Here is a 12,296-nt window from a genome sequence, read left to right on the forward strand (position 1 = left end):
AACTTGAATTGTTGCTTGCATGAATAGATCAATACATAATTTCACAATAAGGCTATAAGTTATTCTGTAGTATTACTGTTAATCACTGTTATATCATCCGTGTAGGTCCAAAACAACAAAACACTCAATTTGGCTTTTCGCAGCCTAGATGTGGCTTGTAAATGGATCCTTGTGTTTGGTAAATTGTTGATGTATAGATTGTCATTATCTATTGTGTCACTGGTTTGTCTTTGATGCTTGGATTTCAACTGCATCGTGCTTTTAATTACACTATCAATGCATCCTTTGATAAATGTAAAAGGCCTGGCCAAATTACTGATTCTGTGATCAAGTTAGATGAAAAAAGTCTTTTATGATGAAAAACTTACAAGCATGTGTTTGATTGGCTTGATATATGGTGTAAAACGACTTGGGCAACAAGATGAGACCCAACTCCCCGCACAGTATTTTGAAAATTTCAAAGCCAGTTTTAATTTTGTGGAAAAATGACACGACAAGTTAAAAGGCATGCTTGCCACGAGACAGGTAATGTGTTTGGAATGCTTTTTGAGAACAACGTATACCATTAATTGACAATTTTTACCTGACTGAAATGATTTGATGGACAAGAGAGATACTCATTTCAGTGAAATGGACAAGTTTTGACATTTTTATTAAACTAACATGTAAATGACAGATACATCACTATCAAAAATTGAAAAGTGCAAGTCGTAAATTTCAATTAGCTGTTTTAGATGATGATGGAAACAGGGTCTTTCCTTGAGTAGTTCTTACATTGTGTAATGCCCAAATCAAACATCCCTGTCGTAAATTTCAGGTGTCACAAAGCCAAATGTGTGACAGAGCATGGGGATGCCATAGAGTCTCCCTTATTACATGCAACATAAACCCTGATTAGCAATTGTCCAGGCCATCTCCGGCCAATCTTTATGACATCAATAATGCACTGACAAGCTGACCGACACTGACCGTCAAAACAAACACAGTTACCCGTACAATACCCGCCATTTAGCCACCTAGGGTAAATGCAGTGAACTGTGGCTACCCTGTGTCCACTGGTGTGACCACTCGATACAAGTGCCATCCCTTTGTCCCCCTCTGTGCTCCCTAATTGATGACCAGCCACCCACCCCTATTGTACACTCACTGGACACTGGGCAGCTGATCATCGGATCACTATCCTGCAATTACACTCCAGAGCTTATGAAAGGAGAAACTGCAATTTTCTGGATCTAATTTCAAATCTAGGTTGTGTTTGGAATTAAATATGCAGATTAAATGTGACTGATTGACGTATGAAGACAATGATGCCAGTGAGCTGTGCTATATTGAATTTGGAATTGCTTTCACTAGATGAATGTCTTTTTTGTCTATGAGAAATCTAATCAGTTTGGAAACAAATCTTGCTTCAATTTAGTATTTATCGGTAGTTTTAATAATTTTCATCTTATTGAATCATACCCAGACTTTGTCAATTTCATGTAACCTACTTCAATATGAGGCTTATTTCATTGATGAAGTACATAGTCTTGGTGTACTGGTGGTGTATCAAAGGCCACCTACATCAACTGCCTAGCCAGGAAACACAGAGGTAGCTATCCCTCAGTGGACAAGACCTGGGTTGGGGGTGGGGTCAGGCTGATTACAGGGGTGGCAAGTACATCATGTCCTGTGGGGGACTCAGCTGGGGGTAGTGCCCCAGTAGCTGTTGTGTCAGTCACTCACCACACTAAGTGTCCATGTCCAGCTCCCCACACCAAACAAACATCCCATTTCTTCAGCTGTGGGGCACATTCATTGTTTTCACAGATGTAATGAAACCTTCTCCCTCTCAGAGAGAGTTTCCGTAATTGTGTTTAATTTCTATAATTATTTACCACTTAGTGTTATTAATCAGCAGTCATCACTACCAGACAACTTATGTCACTTTTGAATAAAACTGATCGTTGTTTACATGGAGATCAAGACACTTTGCACGTCAGTATTTCTTTATAGATGTTAGATTATGAATTCCACTGCCCTAATTGATGAGACGTCATTATGACAGATGGATTCTATTTTGGTTAATGCTGGTTTAGATATAAAATTACTATCTACAGTCTCCAAGATGCTTTCATTATATTTCAAATAAACCAGAATGTTAGCCAGCATAGCTTCACCGTTGTACACATAAGTGATATTTCTAAAAACTTCCCTTTAATTCCGTCTACAGTTTAATGCCCCACTGTGTAGCATGATGAACTGAGATGAGCCCAGGCACCAGTCAGTTTCTACATCTTGCAGCTCCGTTTGAAAACTCTGGCAATGACCTAGAAATTGGGATGAAAATAAACAGACTTAAGTCTTTTGAAAAAGGGAAACATTTTTGTTTTGTCGTACCTTCTATCTGGTTAGGGGAAGTATTTTTGGAAGGATTTAGATTGATAATGTTTTATCTCACTGTAAATACTATTTTGAGACATATTGTATTTTTGGTAAAGCTGTTAAAATAACTATTTGAAATCTAGCCAGAGTATAGCAGATTTTTGTGGGTGCTGAAGCTGCGGCAGCTGAATTGTGTCAGGTGATGTACGTTACACTCCAGGTATTATCATACTCAGCACTGGAATGTTGTTAATTGCTAATTGACAAGAAATTGACATTCGTAACCAAAACACACTTCAAACTCTGTCATGTTTCAATAATAAATGCATGCATGCTCAGGAAAATAACCACACATTATTTTGAGAAAGTGATATGTGCTAATTTCCCAACACCTGTTTGTTAGCTCGGGGAAATTTTTCATTTCTACAATCATGTTAGTTTGCATTTTTTGTCTCTATAAATATTTCAAACAAATGTGACAATTTGATTTTTATATAGGTTATCTGTCTTAAGATAATTAGTTTAGTTTTTCAACTTGCAACATTAGTCTTATAGGTATCAAGGGCTTCTATTGTTTGTTTCCTGTTTGTTTTTTAGATAAGCTCGATTCAGTGGTTTCAAGATGTACTTGGCCAACTTAATTTAGCTCTATTTACATCATGCTCAAGGAAGACGTTACTTGTCTATAATGAAGAGAAATGGTTGTCCATAGTTGTCTATAGCTGATTTCTGGAGTGAAGGAAAATTGTTCTCTGCCAAAAAGTATTTTTAGTGGAAGGTCTAAATATACAATGATGCCAGGGTATATTATAGAGTGATGTACGAGGCAGGGTATTTTAGGCTGTTTTCTTTGTTTATAAGAGTGTTTTGCTGTGCACATATTTTGAAAGCTTGTGACTAGATGTAAATGTCATGTTAATTTTGGTGTTGCTAGTTTCACTGTTGTGTGACAGTTTACATTAAGGAGAGAATAAATCACTTCTTGCCCGTGATAAGCAGTTTGGTCACCATCCAGAAAGATAAACACACATATAATATTGCCAAATTACTAAAAATAAATAATATTCCCAGACATCATAATTATTACGAATAAACAAAATTTGTCTGGGCCATCTTAGACACATAATATGACAATAATATTATCAGCGATCTTGACAGGCGCAAGTGAGATTAGAAACATACATCATTTTGTTGAATATTTTATATCATGTTAAGCTCCAATCAGTAATCAAATTGGTTAGTTTGTTACCATTAGGTTAGAGAATCATAAAATACACAATCAGTTTCAGATACTGCATTATTGCATAATTTGGAATTATTCATAATGCTTTTTAGTAAATTGAGAAGTCTACAAAAGTATCAACTCAATGTTACAAAGGAAATAAGATCTTAGTAATCCTCCGTGCATAAGCAAGTCTCTGGCTTCCCTGTCGTGGGAGTTGTTTGCCTAAGTTGGCAAAGTACACAATACAACTGACTTTGTGATTGGGCGGTCCCGCCTCTATAAATTGTGAAAACATGGGGTATTTACCCTTTGTGTGCATAGTAGGGTCAATGTCGCCGAGGTAACTGAATTAGGAAAGTGCCACAATGAAAACTGAATAGCCGTGTTTTGCAGAATTGTCCTCCATGTAGTCTAAGTATACACAGAAATTCAGCAAATCGGTATCCAGTTTCCAACTATGTTTGGATAAAAACCAATTTGTTTACCATTCAGTATTTGTTATTTTTTAAATCCAGATTATTTTCTTTAATGTTTGAATAACATTTATTTGGTTTCACAGCTTTTTTTTGGCAAACTGAAAAAAATATTTTTGGATATTGAATATTTTAATGGAAACATATTTTGTAAGGTCATAGCTTTAGCTGTGTCGTTGCTGCCGAGGGATTCGATATGGAAATGATAATCATGTTATGATAATCGTTTTCTCAAACATAGAATAACGAATATGCAAAAGAGAAAAATTGTGAATTGATTATGATGGTCTTGACCTGCTTCTCAGTTGTAATGAACAAAAAAATCTGATTGGAAATCATGTCACTCCCAAAATCCCGCGAGACGTGATCATTTCTGTCAGCTCGCCTTGATCTGACTGGCCGACAAAACTTTGGCGAAAATTGAGGTCTCAAGTCATCACAACAATGGAAGTCTGACCCTGAGTCAGAGCAAAATACTGCATTGTTTTCATCTTTAAAATGTTTAACGAGATGGGAGTAAAAAGGGACGTGACATTTGGCCACCCCCCTCGCCAGCCCCCTATCTCCCAAATCAACCCCGAACAGTCCCTGTATTTCCTGTCCGTGGTTGCTGGAAGTGCTTGATGGCCCGTGGTTGTAATTTTAGCAAACTGCCACATGACCTTTCAGTGCTATTACGACTTGGTCCATAATCACGTTGGTATATTGTTTGTGCGCCATCACACCCCACTGGCATTTAACACCTTATTGTATGACAGTTTCAAGGATATACGAAATGGCCATTCTTAATGAGTCCACATTACACCCAAATTGTAAAAATATTTTATATGGTATTCTAATGTCACTGTATGGCAAGAAATTGGATCCAGTTTTGAAATGCTTGAATTGGTTTTACATTTATAGGCTATTTTTCAGGTTTTGTGCAACTGTGAATGTTGTTGAGTTTTGTTTGTGGATCCCATAAGAAAACGACATCTAACAGTGTGGCTTCTCTGTGCAGTTAAATACTGTTAAGTAGATGCTAACATTTAAGTAGGGTTTTATGATATTATATGTGTATTTATTCAAGCATATTTATTGCATTATTGGAGTGCAATGAAATCGAAATCCTGTATATTTGCTGTATATTCTGAGATAGAGTATTTCTAGTAACCCTGAGGCCACGAAATGAACAAAACATATAATATCAATCCTCAGTTTCCTTTTTTTCCACAATTGAAAATAAAATCTTTGCATATACTCCAGATGGTCGAGCCACGATAGAGACTGAACTTATTACTTATCTTCTGTTTAGTCGCCTCGTGATCGACACTGAAATAATATCCTTTCTAAACACATTTTGTTATGTGAACTCACTCCCATGGAAGATTTGAGTTCACAGTTTAAAGAGTCTTCCCCAAATCAAACAAATATTTTCCGAGGTAGGAGAATGTTACTCAATTAAATGGCAAGTGGGTAAACGCAGGTTTATTTTGACTGTGTTAATGACGTGGCATCTTTTGGTTGCAGCATCCCTACCCTTCAGAAGAACAGAAGAAGCAGCTAGCTCAAGACACTGGTCTGACGATACTACAAGTAAACAATTGGTAAGTGCCCTCAATGCAACCTTCCCCAGACTTGCCTCAACTTTAAGACCATTCTTGGAGATTCTTTGGGGCACGGAAAAGCTAGGAGACCCTCCAAATCATCTCAATGATGTCACCACTGCAAGGTGAAGCCCCACTAATGAGGTGGACGACTATATTCTCCCCGCTAGACGAACTACTTGAGAGGGAGGCCAAGTCTGTGGCTCCATTTGTCTAATTAGAGTTACGCAGTTTTACAATCCACCAAGATAATGGACATATAAAAATGGATGCTGGTTTACTGGCTTGTCATATCTTCCTGGAGGAATTTGAGACCATGTCTGCTGCACGACCGCCTCCACTGATTAAGGGGGATGTTTTTTAAGTGAGACGTTTTTGTTCCGCCTTTGTCGTTTTGAGGAAAAAATGTAAAACTTTACTACTTTTTTCCCAAGCCCAAACTGTTGAGTCCAACCTACCCATCATTAAGTTACAAACTGTCATTCTCTTGGGAGGGGGCAGTAAGTAGTGGCGTTCTTGTGTTTGTGTAGCAGGTATATTTGTGCTTCTTGATCGCTGATTGGCTGGAGGTATTTTATGAGGATATAAAATATTACAACGTCTCGTAACCAATCGGCTTAATATGCCCAACGTTTTGGGTTTATAATTTATAGATGGGTTTTCGACATGTCCATTTAATATCAGGTTCATGATGAGAGGCAAACAGGAATTCGCGGAAGTTTTAAGTCAAGATGGTCATGTGATCGGTTTCCCAGCTGACCTTGGAATGGGAGGGTTAATTGTTCCTGTAAAAGTAGCTCAACATTGCATTATGATAGCCTTGCAAGATTGCTATTAGTTTTGACTTGCCAGCTTGCAAATATTTTATCACTGCATATATCAAATTAGGACATTATTTATATACAAGCAGGTTATTGTTCTACACAAACTTATTTTGTCCATGATCTAAATTCAAGCAATGCTTTTGTCATACTGTAAGGGCCTAATCAGGTTGGTAAGGGTCAAAGGTTAATTCAGGAAGGTGCTCAGGGTCAAAGGTAAATATCATTTGCACTTCACAGTTTGAAATATTTCCCAGTGATGAAAAACGAGATAAAATGTGGGCGAGCAACTGAAATACTGTTTGTACACAATAATATGCCCCAGACAAGATTATGCAGGTGTAGATTTCTGAAATCTTGTTAAGTGATATTTTATCGGAAATGTGTTGATAGGTGACTTGGTGGGAGGGCAAGGACATCCTTCTTGCCCACAATACTCGGGAAATGATAAACGCCATCAAGTACGATTGGTACTCATGTTATCACCAAATCCTCACAAGCATAAATCTGTGTTACACAATGGCTGCACACACGATATTGTGCTCTGATTTGACAAGGTAGTATCACTGGATGTGAATTCAGGTAAGCAGAGGTCAAGCCAGAGTGACACATGTTGAAAGGTACAAAGGTCGACGTGGGTGACAGTGATTAGGTACACGTAACTTGCGATGTGGAGGACCAAGCACGGTGCTTTAATGTGCTATACGTCAGGTTCCGGAACTCTTGGTTCATTCAGTACATAATTTCAAAGACGTGGGCTTTCATTTTTAGGCTTGTTCATTTCATGGTTTGAGATGTTAGTTTCAGGAAGTTGTCAATTTCAGAAATTAGTATGTATATTTCACATCAGCATGTGTTAATTTGGCATATTAAGATGGTTTAGTTGTAGGATTTGATTAATTTGTGCAGTATGATGGCAAGCGCGAGTGTGTAGGAGACAGCGGTAGTTCTGTTTCCGTGGTGATCCAGGGATACTTTGTCAGTCTTATCTGGATCAGTGAGATTTACTCTGATATATTTGATGTAGGTAGCTGTCAGTCATTCTCGCTAGGGAGAGCACAGCCAACACACTGGGATCAGGGTTAATTGTCACCAATGCTCTCATTCCAAGGAGCAGCGGTTGCTTCGCTGGACTGAAATGAGACTAACTAGCCAGTTTGACAAATCATTCCAATCTAGTAGAAACATTTATATCAATTAATGATCTCACTTGCAATTTATAACTGTTTGGTTAATATTAGTCATCATTTCAAGGAAAACAGACATCTTAAGTTTTTAGGGACATAATGAAAATCTTCAATAAATAACACGCCAGTATTAATTCAGGGGAATTAAGCTGGAAGAAAAAAACTAGTTGGAAGGTGTGTTTGTTGGGATTGTTATCTACATGGTAATTATAGGCAATGCTTCGCACACGTGGCTGTGTAGTTGGCAAGGCTCCCATATGAGAGCAAGCCAATAGAGATTTGTATTGAATACTGCCTGTTCTGTCGTTCATGTCTTTGGCTTTCTGGAGAAATACCCCTTGAGCATTTCTTCCACAGTGCAATTGACAAGGTCAAAATATTTTGGCATAACTCTTTTAACTGTGGAGCCACAGGGACCCACAGGGTTTGTTAGTCTTTGAACCAAACCTGGCACAGGGAATTTGCCTTGCTGCAAATCATTGGTCTAACATTTCAATTACAGCCAATCTTCTTGGGATTGTTTACTGCACTGTAGATTCTCCTTGCATGGGTGCAATACATGTGTGTTACGGTATATTTACATTGTCAATTTCACACATACAGTTTTGCCGTTATGATGCTCATTTCTCAAAATTGATTCCGAAATTGACAGCTCTGTTTATGATGGAAGTTATCAAGAAATAATAATCTACAAGATTTATGGAGAATATAATGAATTACTTATAGAATTTGTTTTGATAAAATCACAGCTTATTGCAAGTAATGAAAATAATTTGTGGAAATATTGGTTGTATGTAAACAGTGGTCTGTCTACATTATCTATAGGAAACACTGACTTCTTTTACCATGGAATTCCAGGAATGTTTATGGCTTATCTGAAGAGGGGGAAATTATCTTACTGGCTACAGTGGCCATTATGATTTTGGCACTCTTTGTTGGCATTTACTCTTGTCGACTAACAGGCCAGGAGATTGCATTCAAGGGAGACAAATTATATGAGATTAGGTATACTTGACCTTAAGGAAATTTAAAATGTAGCCAAAAAATGGTTCATGTTAAGTTTCAAGTTTTATACAGTCCTTGAATTGTGATGTTATCGGTCCATGTATATTTCACTTGAAATTGACATGACTGCACCGACATGCAGGCTAGTCATTTGCATGTTATGTGTTAGTGATGATGTATGTTTCAGCCTTGTCTGTCCCCATGCTGATAGCTGTTAACTGATAACAATCTCCATTTCGAGTTATGTAGCTGGACAAAGGAATCATCTTGTGTGTAGAAGGACTTTTAAAAGTTTTAAAATTGAGGTTCTTATAAGAAAAGAAAGCAGGCTAACCAAGAAATCATTGACCCTTCACAGAGACCAGCACTCTTTTCTGCTTGGCTCGCCAGCGTGTAAGCATGGTATATAGAGGTGAATATGAAGACTATCTTAGCTTATATCTGTGATCCCTGTATCTTCTAATAGTGCCCCACCATCGGAGCAGCAAGCTTGCTCTCTCAAATGTAGGAACACTCACAATGGATGACGGCAAAATCACAAAAAAAAGAGCATCAGCCAGTTTAGGCTTTGTTAGCTGTGAATTCATTGAAGGAACTAACAATGCTGCGCGCCCGGGTGGAAAGATTGCTTCGGGCTTCGTCTTTTGTGAGCATCTGGGTAGCCCGTTGCCAATTCGGAGGGGTCCTCTATCAAAATGCATCTTTTCGCCAAAACGGAATCATTTAGATAAAGCTGGTCTCAAGGAATGTATGTCAATTTCGCTGGAAGGGTTGTATTTCTCCTGTATATCTTTGTCGATATCAGCACTGTTTTTTGGTACATATCTCCAGGCGTTTGGGTCAGTTTCACATTCCTCTACAATTTGTGTGTCCATTAGGCTCTTGACCTATTTATTCATGAGTTGATACCTCAATTATCTCCCTGTATGACCCCACCCTTGACAAGTAACCCCACCACATCCACTAGCCACCCACCCTGGTGCACATTTTATTCCCATTACATGTAGCAAGTCGAAATGATTCAGTTACATTCAGTCTCTTATATCACAAATCCTTTATCCAGAGTCACAGTTTATTCATTTAACTGTGTTTTAATGGAATTTCAAACATTGCTGTGAAATGTCAAATAACAGCCAGCCTTATAAATTGCACTATGATGTCTCCTCAGCTCACAGCATGGTCACAAGATGCTTTATTTAATTTAAGGAGGAAATTCTCGTTTACACACTAATATACATGATATGTTTTAAAGGTCATAAAAGTCATCGTCATTTCTCCCAGCAACCACTCCTAAATTTCATTTATTGAATCGTGAAAACTTAAAATGCAGTTTATGGGCTAGTTTCTCTGCACCAGATAAAACCCTGTCCTTCAGCTCATGTGATGAAATGTTGGCTGGCCCGAACTGGCCGGCACACCACTAGGTGGCAAAGCTCTGCGTTTACTTATCTTATCTTATCACCATGCATTATGGGGAGCAGGCCTGCTAAAGGCTCCAATAAGCAGTTAGATTGATTCGATTTTCGTTTCACATGCAACCTCACAACACCCTGTGGATTTTGAAAACTCTTGGAGTGTTAAGACTGTCTGCGTGGCTGGAACAAGAGGGGCTAATTCTTCCTGATCAAGGGGGTTAAGTACAAGTGAGAGGTCCAACTTGCAACTGGGTGAAAGCCAATTAAATCTGCTCTAGAGAATCGTTTGTCACAGACTTACAATTTTTCCTCAGGAGGTCCTCCCGTACCTCGCCCTTGCTTAAACTAATGGTGTGGGGATGCCATGCTGACTTACATATATTTATTTCAATTATAGTCAACCCATCACTTCTCCCTGCCTGTAGTGTTTAAAAGCCACATAGGTAACTCCAAGTAGAGAGCTCATTGCTGCCATCGAGGAGTTAATTACTGGTAAGATAGTTCCAAAATGTTTATCACCAGTTCTTACCTCAAATGACATCGCATTAGATTAGAACAGGCAGCATAAGTAAGAAAGTGTTCAGAGTTATGACCAGGAACCAAACTACTCACCTTCGAGAAGTAATAGAAAAAGGCCAACATCTGGTGTGCCAAAAATTACCCTTCATATTTTGGGTTAAAGGTTCATTATTAATGGGCTTCCATCTCTCTCAGGATTTGGGATATTTTTACCCCCCTGCCCATTTTTCGCACCATCCTTGTCAATCTTTGGCTGATTATTAACAAGGGAAGCTGCTCATGTTTCATACTGGCCAAGGAAGAATGTCTTGGTGTATAGAATATTGCTGTGAAATGAAGCAGATAATAAATTCAATAATTACATGGGGAACAAAAATGGTTTATCGAAAAGAGCTGGGTTTTTTGACCACGGCTGAGAGGTCTCATCTTCTGTGGGCACCTTTGTGTGAAATAACGCATTAACTGGAGCCAACTGCAAGCATATCGCTTCACTGAGAAATAATTGGGAGTCTAGACAAGCGATTCAGAATACAGTCCCCTCCTCTCCCCTCTTCGTCTACCTTTCTGGGGTAGGTACAGCATCTGGGGATTTAGCATCATCATTTTCATCATCTTCAGTTTGTGTCTTTACTTGTAGACAAAAACTTGTCTGTTGCGGAGAGACTTTTGACAGTTGACATGTCTATTGGGGTTGCACATGTAATCTCAACAGATTCACACCAAATGTTCCAATCTAGAAATGGTATTGACATCTGAATTGTGAACATTTCCTATGGCTGCATGTACATAGCCCATGTACATTTCTCTGGTTGCCTGTATCACATGGACCCATGTACATTTCTCTGGCTGCCTGTATCACATGGACCCATGTACATTTCTGTGGTTGCCTATATCACATGGACCCATGTACATTTCTCTGGCTGCCTGTATCACATGGACCCATGTACATTTCTCTGGTTGCCCATATCACATGGACCCATGTACATTTCTTTGGTTGTCTGTATCACATGGACCCATGTACATTTCTCTGGTTGCTTATATCACATGGACCCATGTACATTTCTCTGGCTGCCTGTATCACATGGACCCATGTACATTTTTCTGGCTGCCTGTATCACATGGACCCATGTACATTTCTTTAGTTGTCTGTATCACATGGACCCATGTACATTTCTTTAGTTGTCTGTATCACATGGACCCATGTACATTTCTCTGGCTGCCTGTATCACATGGACCCATGTACATTTTTCTGGCTGCCTGTATCACATGGACCCATGTACATTTCTTTAGTTGTCTGTATCACATGGACCCATGTACATTTCTTTAGTTGTCTGTATCACATGGACCCATGTACATTTCTTTAGTTGTCTGTATCACATGGACCCATGTACATTTCTTTAGTTGCCCATATCACATGGACCCATGTACATTTCTTTAGTTGTCTGTATCACATGGACCCATGTACATTTCTTTAGTTGTCTGTATCACATGGACCCATGTACATTTCTCTGGTTGTCTGTATCACATGGACCCATGTACATTTCTCTGGTTGCCCATATCACATGGACCCATGTACATTTCTCTGGTTGCCCATATCACATGGACCCATGTACATTTCTTTGGTTGTCTGTATCACATGGACCCATGTACATTTCTCTGGTTGCCCATATCACATGGACCCATGTACATTTCTCTGGGTGC

At 38.8% G+C, this 12,296-nt stretch overlaps 1 protein-coding gene across 4 annotated transcripts in view; it reads left to right on the forward strand.

Annotated features, from left to right (window-relative positions):
• LOC124272894 (homeobox protein Meis1-like) overlaps positions 1 to 12,296 on the forward strand; it is a 109,787-nt gene that overhangs the window by 65,898 nt on the left and 31,593 nt on the right. For all 4 annotated transcript variants that reach the window (XM_046708117.1, XM_046708118.1, XM_046708116.1 and 1 more), the window contains one exon: positions 5,572 to 5,648. In XM_046708117.1, coding sequence (XP_046564073.1) covers positions 5,572 to 5,648 — 77 coding nt within the window. The remainder of the gene's footprint in view (positions 1 to 5,571; positions 5,649 to 12,296) is intronic.

Source organism: Haliotis rubra, unplaced genomic scaffold, assembly GCF_003918875.1.
Source record: "Haliotis rubra isolate DU_JTF1 unplaced genomic scaffold, ASM391887v1 Scf174, whole genome shotgun sequence".
In the NCBI taxonomy this organism is placed as follows: domain Eukaryota; kingdom Metazoa; phylum Mollusca; class Gastropoda; order Lepetellida; family Haliotidae; genus Haliotis; species Haliotis rubra.